The 19,271-nt window shown below is 34.9% G+C and overlaps 5 protein-coding genes across 6 annotated transcripts; 3 read left to right on the top strand and 2 right to left on the bottom strand.

Annotated features, from left to right (window-relative positions):
- Nucleotides 1-1,457: 1,457 nt before the first annotated feature.
- On the top strand, nucleotides 1,458-2,929 carry LOC100527190 (uncharacterized). The gene is given in 4 exon segments (NM_001249273.1): nucleotides 1,458-1,769; nucleotides 2,228-2,344; nucleotides 2,426-2,513; nucleotides 2,723-2,929. Coding segments are annotated over 4 exon segments (621 nt in total). The 5' UTR covers nucleotides 1,458-1,497; the 3' UTR covers nucleotides 2,867-2,929.
- Nucleotides 2,930-4,339: 1,410 nt separating this feature from the next.
- On the top strand, nucleotides 4,340-5,993 carry LOC100784830 (60S ribosomal protein L13a-4). Its single transcript, XM_006586187.4, has 4 exons — nucleotides 4,340-4,787; nucleotides 5,277-5,393; nucleotides 5,477-5,564; nucleotides 5,734-5,993. The coding sequence occupies exons 1-4, from the start codon at nucleotides 4,516-4,518 to the stop codon at nucleotides 5,875-5,877; spliced, it is 621 nt and encodes a 206-aa protein (XP_006586250.1). The 5' UTR covers nucleotides 4,340-4,515; the 3' UTR covers nucleotides 5,878-5,993.
- A 1,172-nt stretch (nucleotides 5,994-7,165) lies between these two features.
- Nucleotides 7,166-10,518, bottom strand: LOC100306013 (uncharacterized). 2 transcript variants are annotated; one of them, NM_001249352.3, is made up of 5 exons: nucleotides 10,410-10,518; nucleotides 9,230-9,325; nucleotides 9,070-9,123; nucleotides 8,776-8,827; nucleotides 7,166-7,592 (listed from the first exon to the last, which is right to left on the bottom strand). In NM_001249352.3, the coding sequence occupies exons 2-5, from the start codon at nucleotides 9,313-9,315 to the stop codon at nucleotides 7,383-7,385; spliced, it is 402 nt and encodes a 133-aa protein (NP_001236281.2). In that variant the 5' UTR covers nucleotides 9,316-9,325; nucleotides 10,410-10,518; the 3' UTR covers nucleotides 7,166-7,382. The 2 variants fall into 2 exon arrangements, with proteins under 2 accessions (NP_001236281.2, NP_001348224.1); NM_001361295.1 differs by having other exon boundaries at nucleotides 9,232-9,325.
- A 554-nt stretch (nucleotides 10,519-11,072) lies between these two features.
- Nucleotides 11,073-15,289, top strand: LOC100784295 (probable serine incorporator). The gene is made up of 6 exons (XM_003532243.5): nucleotides 11,073-11,481; nucleotides 12,223-12,462; nucleotides 13,327-13,438; nucleotides 13,562-13,736; nucleotides 14,208-14,448; nucleotides 14,696-15,289. Exons 1-6 carry the CDS (start codon nucleotides 11,298-11,300, stop codon nucleotides 14,974-14,976), a joined length of 1,233 nt encoding a protein of 410 aa, XP_003532291.1. The 5' UTR covers nucleotides 11,073-11,297; the 3' UTR covers nucleotides 14,977-15,289.
- Nucleotides 15,290-16,219: 930 nt separating this feature from the next.
- Nucleotides 16,220-18,936, bottom strand: LOC100783768 (laccase-17). The gene is made up of 3 exons (XM_041017701.1): nucleotides 18,376-18,936; nucleotides 17,119-18,087; nucleotides 16,220-16,658 (listed from the first exon to the last, which is right to left on the bottom strand). The coding sequence occupies exons 1-3, from the start codon at nucleotides 18,512-18,514 to the stop codon at nucleotides 16,528-16,530; spliced, it is 1,239 nt and encodes a 412-aa protein (XP_040873635.1). The 5' UTR covers nucleotides 18,515-18,936; the 3' UTR covers nucleotides 16,220-16,527.
- Between the last annotated feature and the right edge of the window lie 335 nt (nucleotides 18,937-19,271).

The following is a 19,271-nucleotide window of genomic DNA, read 5'->3' as shown; positions in this document are numbered from 1 at the left end:
TGCAAACCAAGAACACTATCAAAATTAATTTGCACTCTCAAACATCGGTAAAACAATTTGTGATTTCTCTCAACATGCTTAGATCCTTCATCCTCTCATTTCCTATAGACCTCACAAACAAGGCACATACAAGAAAACAAAAAAATCTGTTTCACACACAAGGCACATATAGGAAAATATTTATTACACACACATCCTTTACACACACAAGGCACATCTATGAAAAATATTTAGAGAAAAAAGATGATACATTGACAATGTAAAATTTTTTATACAATCATTCAATCACAACCCATCATATATATGATAATCATTTTAAAAGTAATTCAAGAATAACCTGTGATTGAACGATAGCGTAAAATTATTTTACCCAACAACTGCATAAACATTCAATTCAAATATTTATTACACATTGTTACACACATAAGGAACATGTAAGAAATATTTATTTTACTTTGAAGTGTGACAAGACAATGCATGCATGCAAGACTCTAGATAGAGTTTTTGTCATGTGATATATTAACTTCTCTCTCCCTTCGCATCACATGCACATATTTCATTTTTCTTCTTTAATTGAGTTGGGTTTTAGGTAGTTATAGGGGGTGTTGGGTAGGAAAAGTCTAATTTGTTTATTTTAAGGATATTATTATTGATCCCATACAAATTGCATACAAAATCCACTTCCATATTAGTGTAGGGCGTACAAACAGATTACACAATGAAAACGTTTCTACTTTAAATTTTGTAGGCAGAAATATGTTCGTTGCAGTATAGAAAGTGTCTATAAAATATCCCGTGGGAACGTGTTTCCACGGGCAAAATAAAAAAAAAATGTTTTCATTACATATTTTTTCTAATTTGTTTGCACCCTTTTTATATAACTAACGAAAACATGTTTTCATTAGATAAATTTTCAACAAAAATTAATTGCAGAATTAAGTTATTTTTTTACTTGAATTAATTTTTCTATTAATCTAGCATTCCTCCAAAAAAAATACATTTATCAAGAGATTTAATTCATTTATTTAAAATACATGATTTATATTATAATTTTTTTGATATTATCATCGATTTGATTTCCTTCCACAGATACAACACCAAAATAATATATTTGATTTCCTCCCAAAGATTAAAAAAACAAAACAATATAATATATTTGATTTCCTCCCAAAGATTAAAAAAACAAAACAATATATTCTTGCTTTTTTATTTGGTTCGGAAAGGCTTAATTTTAAGTAACAAAATAATATATTTAATTTCCTCCCCCACAGATTAAAAAAATAAAACAATATATTCTTCCTTTTTATTTGGTTGGGAAAGGCTTGATTTTAAGTTGCTTTAGAGTTTCAAACCTTCAGGGTAGTTGGGTCAAAAGCCCAACCCACATTCACCCGCATCATAAAAACCCTAATCTCCCTCGCCGCCTCCTTTTTATACTCAAAACCCTAACACACGGAGGAGAACACAAACAGCGCGAGACAGAGGCACAGAGAGAAAATGGTTTCGGGGTCAGGGATCTGTGCCAAGAGGGTAATTGTGGACGCACGACACCACATGCTGGGGAGGCTGGCATCGATCGTGGCGAAAGAACTTCTGAATGGGCAGAAGGTGGTGGTGGTACGCTGCGAGGAGATTTGCATCTCCGGTGGGCTCGTCAGGCAGAAGATGAAGTACTTGCGTTTCCTCCGCAAGCGCATGAACACCAAGCCCTCTCACGGCCCCATCCATTTCCGTGCACCCGGCAAGATCTTCTGGCGCACCGTTCGTGGGTCAGTACTGTCACCCTTTTCTTTCTCTAAAAAAAACATTAATTTATTGAAGATATTATCGTTGCAATTGGGTTCATTTAAGTGTCTCTGTATAGGTAGACTAATGATTCTTGCATTTTTCTAATAAAATAATTAGTTGGCATTTTTATGCTTGCAATTGATCTGATGCCAATGTCTCCGTATGATGAAATTACTGGTAAATCTGATAAATTCATCCCCAACAAATTTGGCTGCTGACAAGTCTAGGTTGATTCATGTTTGTAGCTAGAGTAATTTTAACTGAATTCAATGGTGTCAACCTAATCTAGTGGGACGGATTTTATTGATGTTGGGGCTAATGTGTAGTGTTTTTTGCATTATTTGGGGCTAATGTGTTTATGGTTGACATTATGAACTTGTAATGAAGATTACTGGTGTTGTTGTGGAAAGTTTTCTAAGACGGATGTTTGTGTTTGCAGGATGATACCACACAAGACAAAGCGCGGGGAAGCTGCTCTTGCGCGATTGAAGGTGTATGAGGGCATTCCTCCTCCTTATGACAAGACCAAGAGGATGGTTGTTCCTGATGCTCTCAAGTGAGTTTTTCTTTCTACTTTTGTTTTGGAATTTGGTTGTTCAATCTTTTAGATGCTGAAGTGGTGAATGAAATTTATTAGGGTGTTGAGGCTTCAGAAGGGACACAAATACTGTCATCTGGGCCAATTGTCATCTGAGGTTGGATGGAACTACTATGATACCATCAGGGTGAGTGCTTGCTTTCTGGAACTTGTTTACTCCGTTGAATTTCATTCTTTTCTTGGTGAATTGATAAGAGAGATGTCACGGTGAATAATTTTAAGAATTTCATTTTTAATGAAATCTAATAGCATCAAGCGAGGCTCTGTTGTTATTGTTGTTGGGTTTTCCCTCTTTTGTTTGCAATTTCTAATTTCTAATTGCTATGTTGCTAACAGGAACTTGAGAAGAAGAGGAAGGATAGAGCACAATTGTGTTACGAGAGGAAGAAGCAGCTTGCCAAATTGAGGGAGAAAGCTGAGAAGGTTGCAGAGAAGAAGCTTGGTTCCCAAATTGAAATCCTTGCTCCTGTTAAGTACTAAGTAGTATGCTAGTTAGTGTTTTGAAGTTTTGGTTTGAGTTGTATACCGAATTGAACTACATTTCAGTTTTGCTGGTCATCTTGGACGCTAGATATGATAATCTTGAAAGTTGTTTTAGTTTATTTGCTCTTGAATTTTATGTCATCTTATTTTCTTTATATATGGTTTCTTGTGCTTCCCCAATGTTGTGATATCAATCTTTAATGGGGAACATGCGGGGTCGATTGTGGCAGTATATTAATATGAAATCCTTATTTGTTGGGCTAGCTGGGATACTTTACCCTTCGATAACTATTAATGTGTAGTACTAACAAAATCTTGTTTTATCAATATTAGTATGCTTGAATATTAAACCCTTAACCAACACAATCAAATTCACACTAAAACAGAGATTGTCGAGTTGACAAAGAATCTTATTACAATCACGATGTCTCTTTTGGAATAAGACAAACCCAGACTATGATCTCAAATCTTGGTTTCCTTCATGAAAGCTTGCTCTAGGCTCCTATTTTTCATCTCTTTTCCTTTTCTTCTTACGGCTCTTCCCATTCCCTTTCCCTTTCCCATTCCCTTCGCTCCTTAAGGCTCTTTGGTTTAATTGCATGTGTTATCATCCATGATCCAACTACTAATATTTTGTTAGTTTCATCAAGTCTTTTTTTCTCGCATGTTTTTCTTATGTGTGTGTTTCTAAGAAATGACATTATCTTGTCATAGTTTTTGTGAAATATGATTTTGTTACAATACCATTGATGCCGCGTGTTGAGATGATAAATGCTCAAAAATTAGATTATAAAATTAAAAATATAATGATAAAATATGGAAAAAATACTTCGATGAAAATTTATCGTGGTAATGGTAAAATGTGTTAGTAAGCCGAAATGTATCGATTTAAGAAATTATTGATACAATTTAACTAATGTTATCATGGTTAATTTACCTTATGTAACTTTCCAAAAAATTGAATTATTAGATTCCATAGATCATACATAAATTAGAATATTATTAAAGAAATATAAACAAAAATTATTAGAAATAAGAGTAAATTGAAAGATCGATCAAATAATTGAAAAGGCAAAGGCAAACTAGTGGTGGAGGATTCAAGTAGTTTTCAGGTCTAAAACACAGTCTACACACGCGCATGCATATATATATATATATATATATATATATATATATATATATATTCTCATATAATTTTGATCATAATAATATCCCGCTTACTCTCTCTGTTAATCTAGTACTCCTCCAACAAACTATATTTATCTATGGAATTAATTCAGTTATTTGAATAAAAATACATGATTTATTATAAATTTTTTAATATTATCATCGATTTGATTTCCTTTCATAGTTAACAAAACAAACTAATAAAAAAAAATATATTTGATTTCCTCCCACAGATTAAAAAAAACAAAACAATATATTCTTACTTTTTATTTGGTTCGGAAAAGGCTTAATTTTAAATTGGTTTAGAGTTTCAATCCTTTAGGTTGGTTAGGTTAAAAGCCCAACCCACATTCACCCGCGTCATAAAAATCCTATTCTCCCTCATTGCCTCCCTTTTTATACTCAAAACCCTAAGACACAGAGGAGAACACAAACAGCAGCGTCTTGGTTTGTGAGAGAGACAGAGGCACAGAGAGAAAATGGTTTCGGGGTCAGGAATCTGCGCGAAGAGGGTAGTTGTGGACGCGCGGCACCACATGCTGGGGAGGCTGGCATCGATCGTGGCGAAGGAACTTCTGAATGGGCAGAAGGTGGTGGTGGTGCGCTGCGAGGAGATTTGCATCTCCGGTGGGCTCGTCAGGCAGAAGATGAAGTACTTGCGTTTCCTCCGCAAGCGCATGAACACCAAGCCCTCTCACGGCCCCATCCATTTCCGTGCACCCGGCAAGATCTTCTGGCGCACCGTTCGTGGGTCAGCACTCTCACCCTTTTCTTTCTCCCCCCAAAAAAACATTAATTGATTAAAGATATTATCTTTCAATTGGGTTCATTTAAATGTCTCTGTATAGGTAGACTAATGATTCTTGCATTTTTCTAATAAGATAATTAGTTGGCATTTTTATGCTTGCAATTGATCTGATGCCAATGTCTCCGTATGATGAAATTACTGGTAAATCTGATAAATTCATCCCCAACAAATTTGGCTGCTGACAAGTCTAGGTTGATTCATGTTTGTAGCTAGAGTAATTTTAACTGAATTCAATGGTGTCAACCTAATCTAGTGGGACTGATTTTGTTGATGTTGGGGCTAATGTGTAATGTTTTTTGCATTATATGGGGCTAATGTGTAATGTTTTTTGCATTATATGGGGCTAATGTGTTTATGGTTGGCATTATGAACTTGTAATGAAGATTACTGGTGTTGTGGAAAGTTTTCTGAGAAGGATGTTTGTGTCTGCAGGATGATACCACACAAGACAAAGCGCGGGGAAGCTGCTCTTGCACGACTGAAGGTGTACGAGGGCATTCCTCCTCCTTATGACAAGACCAAGAGGATGGTTGTCCCTGATGCTCTCAAGTGAGTTTTACTTTGTGCTTTTGTTTTGGAATTTGGTTCTTCAATCTATTATGAATGCTGAAGTGGTGAATGAAATTTATTAGGGTGTTGAGGCTTCAGAAGGGACACAAATACTGTCATCTGGGCCAATTGTCATCTGAGGTTGGATGGAACTACTATGATACCATCAGGGTGAGTGCTTGCTTTCTGGAATTTGTTTACTCCTTTGAATTTCATTTTTTTTCTTAGTGAATTGTTAAGAGAGATGTCACAGTGAATTTGTTTACTCCTTTGTTATTGTTGTTGGATTTCCCCTCTTTTGTTTGCAATTTCTAATTTCTAATTGCTATGTTGCTAACAGGAACTTGAGAAGAAAAGGAAGGAGAGAGCACAATTGTGTTATGAGAGGAAGAAGCAACTTGCCAAATTGAGGGTGAAAGCTGAGAAGGTTGCAGAGGAGAAGCTTGGTTCCCAAATTGAAATCCTTGCTCCTGTTAAGTATTAAGTAGTATCTAGTTAGTGTTTCAAGTTTTGGTTTGAGGTGTATACCGAATTGAACTACATTTCAGTTTTGCTGGTCATTTTGGACGCTAGATATGATAATCTTGAACGTTGTTTTAATTTTTTTGCTCTAGAATTTTATGTCATCTTATTAAGTTTCTTTATATATGGTTTCTTGTGTTGCCCCTATGTTGTGATATCAAGCTTTAACGGGGAACGTGCGGGTTCGATTGTGGCAGCATCTTAGTTTGAAATCTCTCTTGTGCAATCGGGCTACCTGGGATACTTGACCTTCGGTAACTTTTTAGGTGCTGTATAACAAATTCTTGTTTTAGGAATATTAGTACGCTTGAATATTAAACCCTTAACGAACACAGTCAAATCTAACACTAAAAGGGAGATTTTCGTGTTGACAAAAGAATCTTGTTACAACCACGAGGCCTCTTTGGGAAGAGAGACAAACCCAGACTATGATCTCAACTCTTGGTTTTCTCCATGAAAGCTTGCTCTAAGCTCCATTATTCATCTGTTTTCCTTTGCTTCTTACGGCTCTTTCCAGACCCTTTGCTTCTTAAGGCTCTTCCATGTATGGTTTAATTGCACATTTTATCATCCAATTATGAACATTTTGTGAATTTCATTACCAAAGTTTTTCTCACATGTTTTTTCTTAAATGTGTAATGAAGTGTTATTGTGTCCCTAAAATTTGACAAATACTCAGAAAAAATTTGGATGATAAAATTCATAAAAATTAAAAATATAATGATAAAATATGTGAAATAAATACTTGGATTAAAATTTATTGTGGTAAAATGTGTTGCTAAGCCAAAATGTATCAATATATGATAAAAATATCGACCATTAATGTTGTCATTGTTAATTTACTTTATGTAACTTTCCAATAAAATGAATTATTAAGTTCCATTGATCATACATAAATTGGAATTGGAATATTATTAAAGAAATATAAAGAAAAAAAATATTAGAAATAAGAGGAAAGCGAAAGATAAAGATCAAATAATTGAAAAGGCAAACTAGTGGTGGAGGATTCAAGTAGTTTTCAGGTCTTAAGTTCAAATTCCGTTGCTGGCATTATACACCAAATAAAAATAATTTAAAAGATTGAGACTTGAGAGTATAATACAAAGTTAAAGTGAAAACTGAATTGAATATCTATGTCGTGGCGTCTTAGATTGAAGGAGGGGACATACAAAAGTGTTGCACGACACAATAAAGCCAACCAAACCGCCGAAACGGCAACCTAATAATTCTCGTTTTAGAAATTTTATGTTAAATGAATAGATAGGACTTAGGAGTATTTTTTTATTATTATCAGTGAATAGATAGGAGTATGGATGACAAATTGCATTGTATGCATAAAATGTAAATAAAAAATTCCTCTGAATCAACTACAATTCTACATCATGACAATTATGATAAGGAAAATTTAGCATAGTTACATTAAATAGAACACAAACTTTTTATGACAAGTTAACTTTGTTCCCTTCATCATTCATTGCTTCCTGTAAGTGAGTGGGAAGGGTTATTGAAAGCTTGTGATTGAGAATTCTTGTTGAGGATGAAACCTTTACTCCCAACGTTTTTTAAAGATGTCATAAAACTTTTAACACCGTCATCTAAAGCACTCTGCAGCATCTGATGGGAAAACAACTCGGGCTTCTCTGAAGCTTTTTTGACTGAGATTACTGCACAATTTATCTACAAAAAGAGAATATGGAAGGCATAAGCTTAATGATGGAATAGCTCTTCCTACTAGATCACTCAGCTGCAGGGGTAAATACTTTCATTCACATAATGATTAGGTGATTGAGACTATACATATTCCAACGAGTAAATTTAGATACACAAGTCATTTTCACCAATTGTGCTCTGATCATATTGCCTTTCCTCTCTGCATATGTTTAGGAGAACTTTTCCTACACTTTTAGATACATAAAAATAACATATAAAAACAACCTTATCCCACTAGGTAAGGTCGGTTACATAGATTACACATGCCATAAAATTAATGGTTCTGACTCCTGAGAAATACAGACAATCTATTTAATAAGTTGTCACTACTGATTTACCTCATTAATCAAAGTTCAACACTAGTAAAAAAATTGGATTTTACAGATCCTAGCATTTCAGTTGACCATATACACCAAACAATTTCAAACTTACAATACTTACATGAAGTTTTATACTCTCTACTTCTAAAAGCTATTTAACTAATCACATCATAAACTACAGAATAGCAATGACTTTAAAACAGTCTACTTCACATCTTTCAATAGTTTCTATGGTTAGGCCCTCCTCTTTTACATAAACAATATGGTGATTGGTGATCACAAAGTTGAGGTATTCAAAGTATGTATGTTTGATTAATTAATCAAGCTCAATTGCTGTAAATTACACATCAATTGAAAGCTTGTAGATGTCACATCAAAAGGAGCTGTATTTCCACCCACCAATGGTCACTCAGGTAGTCTTATGATACTTGTACAAATAAACTCAAAGTAATTCATATATATATATATAGCTAGTAGTATAATATGCACTGAATTTAACTTTCTATTTGATGGCAATGGTCATTCAATCTCGATTGTACATGTACATTATTTATTTTCATTTTCAAAGTCATGCTTGTTGTGCCTTCGGGAAAAAAAAATCCAACACCAATTAAGAATATCAAGCACAGTACCTAATAAAAGTTACTATGAAGAAGCATAGATGAAAATATTGTAGCAAAGCATAGAAGAATAAATTAAAATGGGTCAGCTGAAAGTAAGCAATAAACTGATAGTAAAGATAAAATCAAGAAAATAAATTTATCAAAGGAAGTAAATACTGGGCCCAAATCAAAGTAATACTTCTATCAATGATAAAATCATCATCATACCGATTGTGAGGCCTTATGCACCAAAGCTTTGGCAAGTGGCAATATGCAAAACCTTTTGACAGAAAAAGAATGAAAAATAATCAGCAAGTAATCAAGTATGAAATAGTGGTTTTGTTGCTTAGCTTATGCTGCAGAAATGCAAGAGATGTAGAACTTGACATACTCTTTGCACTCCTTAAATAAGAAAACTTAAGCAGTAGATCGCAAGCACAATGCTTAAAAAAGTATATAGTGGACGTTTTGCCCATTCAGGAGCCAAATAAAAAGATTTAAAAGAAAAGGAAAACATCTTACATTCCTCGGCCTCCATCAAGTGCTTCCTCTGCTGGGTCTTTCCACTCATCAATTCTGCCAGACACAAACCAACAGTGATCAAAGATTTACTATTTGAAAAATATAGTATGGGACAAGATCAATACTAAGCAGAGGAAGGGGTGAAAGAGAGAGAGATTACACCCATCCATAGCGGCGGTCAAACAAAAGCTGCTTAGATAATTGTCTAGAGTTTGGAACATTGACTTTGGAGCTTGTGGATTCCATCTACCAATAGCTGGAAAACAAGGTCAATAACAACAAAGAATTGAGACAGTTAGAGATTTGTTTAAGATCCCAAATATCAGAAGGGGGGGGGAGGGGGGGGGGGGGGGGACATTTCACCCTACAGTTAAACTTTGGCACTCATTAATTCTTTGAAACAATTATTGGCCCAAATTCATAGGCAATCTTCAACCCCAATAAGTCTTCAAAGTTTAAACAATATGATTGGAGTTTTAACAATAATGCTGCAAGCAAAGCATAATAAGATACAAAATAGTTAATCTATACCAGAGTTAAGAAACCAACACACTTAACCTAGATACCCTATAATCCACAAAAATCTGCTCTACCACATGTCAGATTCAGCCTAATAAAGAATTTAAACAAATATTGATGTAGCAATGGTATCTTTGCCACACATGACCTGATTTCTGTTAATTTCATCAAACACCCTGTGCCAAGGTTTTAAAAAAGGGTCCAGAACAATCACAATGTCAAGATTTTTGAGGTCTTAATGACTGCAATTGTGGCCTTTGCAATTTCCCGCAATATCAAAGATTGCGGGTAAGGCTGCGTACAATATCCCTCCCCCATACCTTCGCAGCGAAGAGCCTCTGGACAATGGGGTACGAAGTTTTTTATCAAAGATTGCGATGAAACCACGACCATGACTGCAATTTAAAACCAGTGGGATGCTATTTAATCTTTACACCATTCAAAGAAATACTTTTTTTTAATAAAAAAATATTATTTGTTAGTTTGTTAGTTTTTATTAGCAGGAGGGAGCGAACACTCGACCTTTTCCTCCATTCCCTCATTCTTAACCATAGGAGTTTGTTGTAGGTTGGGTGGGTGATTGGGGGAGGGATATAGGGATTAGAGTGATAAGGAGGTCATGGTTCGAATCTCCCACCAACAAAACATACTAATTGCTAACATTTGCCAATAATAATTTTGTTTTTTACTTAGCATCCGAGTTTGAAAACTACCAACCAAAGTACATAATTCTACAAGAGAATACACAACAAGTGATAGTTCCAATCCAGAAGATGGCAAAAGTAGCGGAAAACGAAAAATTAAACAAGAAAAGGAGATACCTTCGAGTAAAAGTCGAAGCTTGGAAGTGGGTCTGGCTCAAAACAATGATTTTTCTTTCTTCGCAGAAGCGTCTTAGAGGTACTATGAAGTAAGAAATGCGTTTGAAGCAGGGGTAGAATGAGCCAATAAGGTGATAAAGAGGCAAAATAATTTAAGGACAGACAAAAATGAAAAATATAAATTTAATTTCTAAAAAAATATGATAAATTAGTAGATTTTTTTTAGAAATTCGATATTCGGCCCACCTGAATCAGAATTAAATATTGATCTTACGGCGAGTAATTTTGATTTAATATTTTTAAATAAATGAGAAATAAACATAAATTTAGTCTTTTAACAATGTATGGGATAATATTCATGTTTATATAAATAAATTTTTTTAATAAATAAGTCATTTTAACTATATAAATTATATTTTTTTAAATTAAAAAGCATATTCAATAATTTTTAACATAAATAATATTCGTGTTTTTATATATTTTTTTAAAATCATATAAATAACCATCAATAATTTAATAAAAAATCATATTAAATAATATTTAGTAGTAGCACAGAACTTATATTGTGATAAAAAAAATTATTTTTAATTACTGATGATTTTTTCTTATAAAACGTTATTGATGATTTATTCAAATGTTTGTTTAACAATTAGAAAATGGGGTATTTTCTATTTTTCTTTCCTACTTGCATATTTTTTCATGCCCCAAAAAGGTTAAGTGACGGGTAATCCTCATTCCTCACCAAGTCACGACACGACACCAAATATTCTCACTCGTCGTCTTCGTCTGCGCCCTAACCAAATTCAATTCAAACTCTTCTCATCAAAATCCAAGGCTCGTTCTTGAAACCCTAATTCGATATCCTCCTCCTCAGAAGAAGAAGGATCGATGTGGGCAGCTTCTTGCCTGGCGTCATGCTGCGCGGCCTGCGCATGCGACGCCTGCAGGACCGTCGTATCGGGAATCAGCCGCCGTTCCGCCAGGATCGCCTACTGCGGCCTCTTCGCCTTCTCTCTCGTCGTCGCCTGGATCCTCCGTGAGGTCGCCGCTCCCCTCATGGAATCCCTTCCCTGTAAGCAACAACAACAACAACATCATCATCATCATCATCCCTAATTTCCTTTTTCAATTTCAATTTCATCTTCTATCTCAATCTCGTCAATTTCGTCTACAAAGTATTTAATTCTTTATATGCATCGTCCCTTTCTATTTTCTCTCTTTTTAATTAATTTTTTTGGCTTCAAACAATTATTATTCTAGAATAGGAGGGCTTGTTATTTTTAACGGTTTATTTTAGCACATAAGTCTTTAATTTTTTTTCTTCTCAAAATATTTTGTTACATAATTCCTATAGTTTTGCTTTCTTGAGCTGAAGTTTGGTTGCAAGTTAGTTTAGTAGTTTTGGTAATGTTACGATATTGTTAATGCATGAGGGTAGATTGATGGATGTGGTAAGCGCTTAAGTATTGACTTCGCGGGCATTTAGGCACTGACTAGGTTGAAAAACTCCTTTTTGTTTTAGAGCTAGAACCCCATCCAAAATTTGCGTTTTTCCAAGTTATTTTTTTTCACCCTCGATCCAATCCAATTACACTCAATCAAATAATCACCATTTTACATTATTCCTAATGTACTATGGAATTCACATGCTTTTTTTTTCACTGAGATGAAATTTTGTTGCGAGTTAATTTGGAGTTTTGGTAACGAGAGTGGATTGATAGCCATGATGAAGTTAATGAAAGTGTTTAGAAGAGGATAATATCGTTGTTGTGTGCTTTTGGATGGAGCTAATGTGCTTCTGTTAATGCTGCAGGGATCAATCACTTCAAACACACACCTAGCCGAGAATGGTTTGAAACGGATGCAGTTCTGCGGGTTAGCTTGGGGAATTTTCTGTTTTTCACTATTCTAGCTGTTCTGATGGTTGGTGTGAAAACCCAGAGGGATCCCCGGGATAGTATGCACCATGGAGGTTGGATGATGAAAATTATCTGCTGGTGCCTTCTGGTAATCTTTATGTTTTTCGTTCCAAATGAGATCATCAGCTTCTATGGTAAGAATTTCTTCTAATTGATTTCCGTTGATTCCTAGTAGTTGATTAGCACACATGTTGAGCTGTCTGTTCTGCTACTTTGCTTGAGTCTTGTATTTTGCCCATATAATTACAATTAATAGTAGTAGTATGTTCTCAAGATGTACAATTTGTGAATGAAAAAAGGATATTTCTTCATGTTTCATGCTTGATGCCTCTTGCTTTTAATAAGATGACTTCTTTGTGCCTTTAGACATAGGGTGTGTTTGGGACAGTTGTGAAAATTAGAATACTTCAATAATTGATCATAATTTGGATCAGTTTTTGTTGGGTAAGTTTGCTGAAAAGTAATTTTAAGATATTCGTTTGGATACAAAAAAAGAAAATCTTTACATAGTAAATTATGAAAAATGGTATTATGTGAAAGGGAAATAAAAGCTTTTGGGAAATTTAGAGGGCACAATATTATTGGATTATGGAAGTCCTGCTGGAATAAAAAGATTACTGTGATAAACCTTAGATTCTTTAAATAATATACCATTACCTTATTTGTTGAGCTATTATTACTTTGAATTTGGGATTACTTCTCTTGATCTAACTATTGTTTTAAATATTATTTTATGATTATATTGTTTTCTTTAAATGCCTACTGTAGTGATTCAAAATTTGTTTGAAATTTTACTGACATCGGTTTGCTATTCAGTATTTATAAAATTAAAAGCAGTAAACTTACAAGATACAAAAAATTACTTTGCTTAAACAGTTTGAGTGTGAAGAGGATATGTATATGTATGTGTGATGTGTCTGTCTGTAGGCCCTTCATATGCATTTGATATGTAAATTGTTTCATTGTTTATGATTTTGATGAGGTATGTCAATTTGCAGAAACAATATCAAAGTTTGGCTCGGGCATGTTTCTTCTTGTTCAAGTCATGCTCTTGTTGGATTTTGTTCATGGATGGAATGACAAATGGGTTGGATATGATGAACAATTCTGGTTAGTTTTAGGCTTTGCTTTTCTTTTTCTTTTTTTTCTACTGTAACGTTATTTCCTTTACTTGATAAGTTGACATTATATTTTTGAATGAGAATTTCAGTATTTACCGGTTTATTTATACAGGTACATTGCTCTATTTGTTGTTTCCCTTGTTTGTTATGTGGCAACATTTGCATTCTCAGGAGTTCTCTTTCACTTCTTCACGCCATCTGGACAAGACTGTGGACTCAATGTCTTTTTCATTACTATGACCATGATTCTTGCATTTGTTTTTGCCATAGTGGCATTGCATCCTGCAGTAAGTTTGTTATTTGATTTTCATTGTAGCTAACCACTATTAATTTGTTTTCCTGGTTTTTAATTTGCAAAATGTAAATTTTCCAAATTTGTCTCTTCTATGATATTGTACAATGCTTGAAAATTGCTGTTGATGCATTTTTCATTTGTTTTTACTTAAATACTTTGTTAAAATGTTACTATGTAGGAGTTCATATATAATCTGTTATTTATTAAATCTAATTTCTTTTCTTCTATCTCCGTTATCATGGTTCAATTTTTCTGATGGAATGTAAGTTAGTAGAGCTGGCATTAAAAGGTATATTTATTCCTGTCAGCCTGGGATGTGACTGACATTTTCTAAGTTTGTTCTGAAGGATAAATTGCTGAAATTTTATTTTGTTTAGTTGGGAACAGGTTTTATCCTTTGTGTACTGTAGATCATTCATTACTTTAGTTGAATTTGAGGTTTTTGAATTATTTTCATATACAGGTAAATGGAAGTGTTTTGCCTGCTTCAGTAATATCATTATACTGCACTTATCTCTGCTATAGTGCACTGGCTAGTGAACCAAGAGATTATGAGTGCAATGGTCTTCACAAACACTCAAAAGCTGTTTCCACTGGCACCCTTACTTTGGGTTTAGCTACAACTGTTCTATCTGTCGTTTATTCTGCTGTGCGTGCTGGATCTTCTGCTGCAGTGCTTTCCCCACCAAGCTCCCCTCGTGCTGGTAAATATTCTTAAAATCCAATATTTCTATTTCATTGTTGTGTCAAGTATGCACAACTAAAAGTTGGGCACCAAATATCTGAGTTTGAAATCTAAGAATGGTTTTATTGGCCTTGAAGCTGAATTTGATTTTGGAATTTGGTGCCATGAAGGAAAATAATAAACTGTCTTGTTATTTGATTAGCATTAATTACAAAAATTTGCCACAAGCTAATACTGACAATCTGTCATTTCTTGTGATTCTGCAGGTAAGCCTCTGCTTCCATTGGATGCAAAGGAGGATGAAGAGAAGGAGAAAGCAAAGCCAGTTACATATTCATATGCCTTCTTCCACTTGATTTTCTCTCTTGCTAGCATGTATTCTGCAATGCTTCTGACTGGTTGGTCTACATCTGTTGGAGAGAGCGGGAAGTTGGTTGACGTGGGGTGGCCTTCTGTGTGGGTTCGAATCATCACTTCCTGGGCAACTGCTCTGCTGTACTTGTGGTCTCTCGTAGCTCCTATCATGTTTCCAGAAAGGGAGTTCTGAGCATCACGTTCCTCAGTTCCAAGTTTCTGAGGGAAAATGTGTCACCTAACTACTATATAGTCGAGTGGTGTTGCTTTTTATAATAGGATATACGGTATGCATCTATATCAGCATACATTTGAATAAAGTGTTACGAATGACATGATTCCGAGTGGTGTGCTTTTAACTGTATAGTGAAAGATTTGTGTCATGAACAAATCTATATTTGTCCATAATGGTCTGTTTGTGCATCTAAAATCATGAAAGATTTGTATGTGTTGTGACTGATCTTATTGAAAGTAGAATGAATGAGACAATTCTTGTTGATGAAAAATGATCGGTGATTGGAGACTTTTAGTGCATGTTTGGGTGCAACATTTTTCAGAGAAATAATTACTTTGGCTTATTTATCTAAATTTTACTCCTATTATTGTTTTTTTCTTCAATACTGTTTTGCTTAAATTTGGTCTCAGTTTTTAGTTGTTATAGTCAATTTTTTCCATCACTTTCTCCGATTACATAAAACTTGAAGTTGGTATTTTCTACTCGAATCGTTAGAGCTTAGAGGTTTTGGATGGATTTGAGATAAATGATTTAAGGACTTAGAAGTCAAGTTTGATTTAATTTGAAACATTTTGTAAGATGGAAGCCTAAGGTCCGTTTTGGAGAGGGAGAAGTGTGGGATTTTTTACTTTTGAGTGAACGTGATTTTTTTATTGGTTGGGAGGTCATCAACGAAAACCTTCTTGCCGTTAATCAAAATTCTCAACAACCAGATGTCATGAAATGCCCTAATTTACACCCTTAAAGTGAACATCCCCAATTTACTTGGGTAGTTTAAATAAAAAAATGTTGTTGGGTTACAGTTAGTGCTCTTCTCGAATAAAAACCATCTTTGCTCTATGAAAGCAGATTCTTAAATTGCTTTGTATTTGTTTTGTTTTTACCCAAAAAAAGTTTCAGATGAGTTTGTCTCTTTTTTTGTATATTTATTTTGCTTTATTTTTATCCTTCTACTTTTTAAATTATTATTAAAAACCTATTTTAGGGTGAAAAATGATTGGGCAGAAAAATAGCCTGTAACCCAACATGTATCACCCCAAGTATTATTTTTCTTTCATTTTCTGAATATTTATTGAAAAATCTAGAGGGTATCTCAAAATCCTGTTCCCCACCGTTACGATAATGGCAATTGAACTGGTGAGATCGATCCAAGCCGGTTTTTATACGATTTTAAGGGATGAAGAGTGTGTTGCTAGCATTATGAATTTACACAATTTACCTTTTAGGATTGAAAGTACTCAAGAAAGCACTGTAAATTTTAACACACAAAAGGATCATTTGCCCGTTCTGAATATTTTAACACTCATCATTTGGCCTATTATTTCAAAATAGATAGATAGTTCAATATTTCTTGCTTACAACCTACAGAAAACTCTCACTACCCTTGCCAGTTGCGAGTGAGCTTGTAAGAGATGGAACAATCACTAAAATAAATATATCTATAACTCTTGGATACCTCAGAAGAAAAAAATGTAGAAAAAATAAAAAAAGTTATATTGTGGTAAATTTTTAACATTTGGGAAGGTCAGAGGGTGGAGGTGGAAGCTTCTGATGGTGCAGCTTTCCATCTTGGACGATCCATGCCATTTTCAATCCCCAACTCGTATGCACTTCAAGATGGCAGTGCATGAACCAAACACCTGCTCATGTATGATCAGCAAATTAAAGTTACAAACACTTGCAACTTAAAACACACTCACACTAAACACACCAAAATGTGCAAGTGGGTTTGATTGATTCATAAATTTAAAGATATTACTGCTTTTTAATTTTTACTTTTAGTAACCGTGATTAGTGTTTGGTGGATGATAGATATATGGTCTCTTGGAGATAAGCATCATCCACATAATTAACATGATTCAAAGTGATGTGGTGTGAAGATTAAGAACATGATCATCCAATAGGAGTATTAAGATTTAGTTTAATTAATAGCAATGCATTGTGAGTGTAAAAGTTTTTACAAAGTCAACCAATTAGAAATCATTGCTGATGTTACTTATAAGGTAGTTATTTTAAGAGTCAAGGAACTTATCTATCATGCATGGTGTACTTGTAATTGGATGACAGTATAAAAACTCTTTACCTTAGTGCATATATTACCTGGATTGTCTGCAAAGAAGCGCACGGCAACCCATCCTCCTGATGGCACACCAATGGTGTTCCTCTCAGCCGGGTCAACCAGATTAAACTTAGATGGGTCCTTCTTGGGGTCAAAGTTTCCATTGCCTTGACCAACAACAAAGAAGTTAAAGCCATGAAGGTGAAGTGGATGGCTCTCAGCACCAATAATGCTGGTGTCCTGCAGGATCAACTCCACACTTGCATTAAATGGCAACACCACTGCCTTAGTTCCACTGCTTATCATGATATTGTTTGGTGGAGTCCCAGTATAGTTGAATCTGAAGGGTGGATTAGCAGGGAAATCAGTGGTGTACACACCTTTGGATTTGTTGAAAAAATGGGCTTGGAGTAAGGCAATGTTTGGCATAACAAAGGACACATTATTAACGGCTGCAGTCACCCTGGTGTTATTGGGTCCTTGGCATGCTTGGTTTTTGGGGCAGGAGCTAATGCCTAATCCAACAGTGAAGAAGAAGTGTTTGTCTACAGTTTTTGGAACTTTTGCCGGGAATCTTGCATTGGCCAAGCTTCGGACCTTCTTGTTGAATTTCATTGCGAAGATGGTGTCATTGAATTTAGGAAGCACAGGTCTAAGAAGACGAAGCTTCTTGTTCTTAGTTTTTGTGTTTGAAACTGAAGATTTTTTGTACTCCAGCAAGCCAGTGGCTGTGGTGTTGTCAAAAGCTGCAGGACCTGTAGCATAAGGCCTAGCAGCTATGACAAAGGCTGCATTTGGAGCCTTAGACTTTGTCTTGAGAAGAACATTAATAGTTTGTCCTGGTGTTATTAGTACATAGTTTGTTCTGAAGGGCTTTACATATACTGCATCAGCTTCAACCACAGTGAGTGTGTGGTTTGCAATGCCGAAGAAGAGCTCGTTGTTGAGTGCAGCGTTTATCAGACGCAGGAGATAAGTTTTCCCAGCCTTGACCTTGAGTTTGAAGGTATCTGCATGAATGAGAAAGTCGTTAACTTTGTGGATTGAAGGTAATCTTTTTTTTAACATAACATAGATATAGTTCTATATGTGCTTTTAGTACTATATATTCTCCAATTAGAATTGGAGTTTTACCTGAGAAATTTAGGTTGACCTTTATTAACGCAAACCTTTATTACGTAAATTATTGAGGTTGAACTTCAATTCTAATCAGAGAATAACAATAAAAACGCCTAAAGACTGCATCGAAGTTCTGCCAATCTTAATTTCACCCGTCCTATTATCATGCTGTTGTTTACCTTTTGTGGTGCCATTGTAGAGAAAACCTGGAAAACCATTGATGGTGTAAGCATTTGAGAGATTAGGTGCCAATCCTGTTTGCATTGCTTGGTTAATAACAGTTTCTGTGTCTGCTTTCCACCATTCACCTATTATCATTTTGAGTCAATGGCAATGCTCAAGTGTTAATATTTGTAAAATAAAAAGCTTAACTTACTATTATGTACAGGGAAGAGGAGTATAGGATTGAGTCTGAAGGTTATTAACTTACCAAATATGATAGGGACTTCCTTAAAGGTTTGGGGGAATGGGTAAGGCACATGTTTTTTGGGAAGAATGACAATAGGACCATAAAGAGTTGTTCTTAGCCATGAGATGTGGGCATGCCACCACAATGTTCCTCTTTGGCCAGTGACTGTGAAGTTGTACACAAAAGTTTGGCCTGTTTGAATTGGACACTGTGTCACATAGGCAGGTCCATCTGCCCAAGCACTCCGTAATTGGCGAACACCGTGCCTAAAGAGATAGATAATACAATGTTGAACATTTTTTACCATTCAAAAATTACAATAAACTGAATTATGAGGATTTGTTTGTATAATACCAATGGATGGTAACGTTGTAGGGAACATTGTTGGTCACTTTAATCACTAGCCTGTCACCTTCTCTTGCTATGACTCTAGGCCCTGGAAATCGACCATTAATTGTCACAATGCTCTTTGTTTGACATAGTCTTGTGACATTTTGTAATTGGACCTACAGAAAGAAAAATGAAAAGATAATAAACAATAAAAGGAGATGAAAGAAAAAGTAAAAGTTGATTATGTGCTATTGAAATGCAATACACATACATTAAAGTTGTAGTGCCTGGTGATTTTTGCATGCTTTGCTAGTGTTAACTCTGGCATTATCCACA

The sequence above is a fragment of the Glycine max genome, chromosome 8, assembly GCF_000004515.6.
Source record: "Glycine max cultivar Williams 82 chromosome 8, Glycine_max_v4.0, whole genome shotgun sequence".
NCBI classification, from domain to species: Eukaryota; Viridiplantae; Streptophyta; class Magnoliopsida; order Fabales; family Fabaceae; genus Glycine; species Glycine max.
The sequence above is the reverse complement of the archived record's forward strand: the minus strand, read 5'-3'. Positions and strand labels throughout refer to the sequence as shown.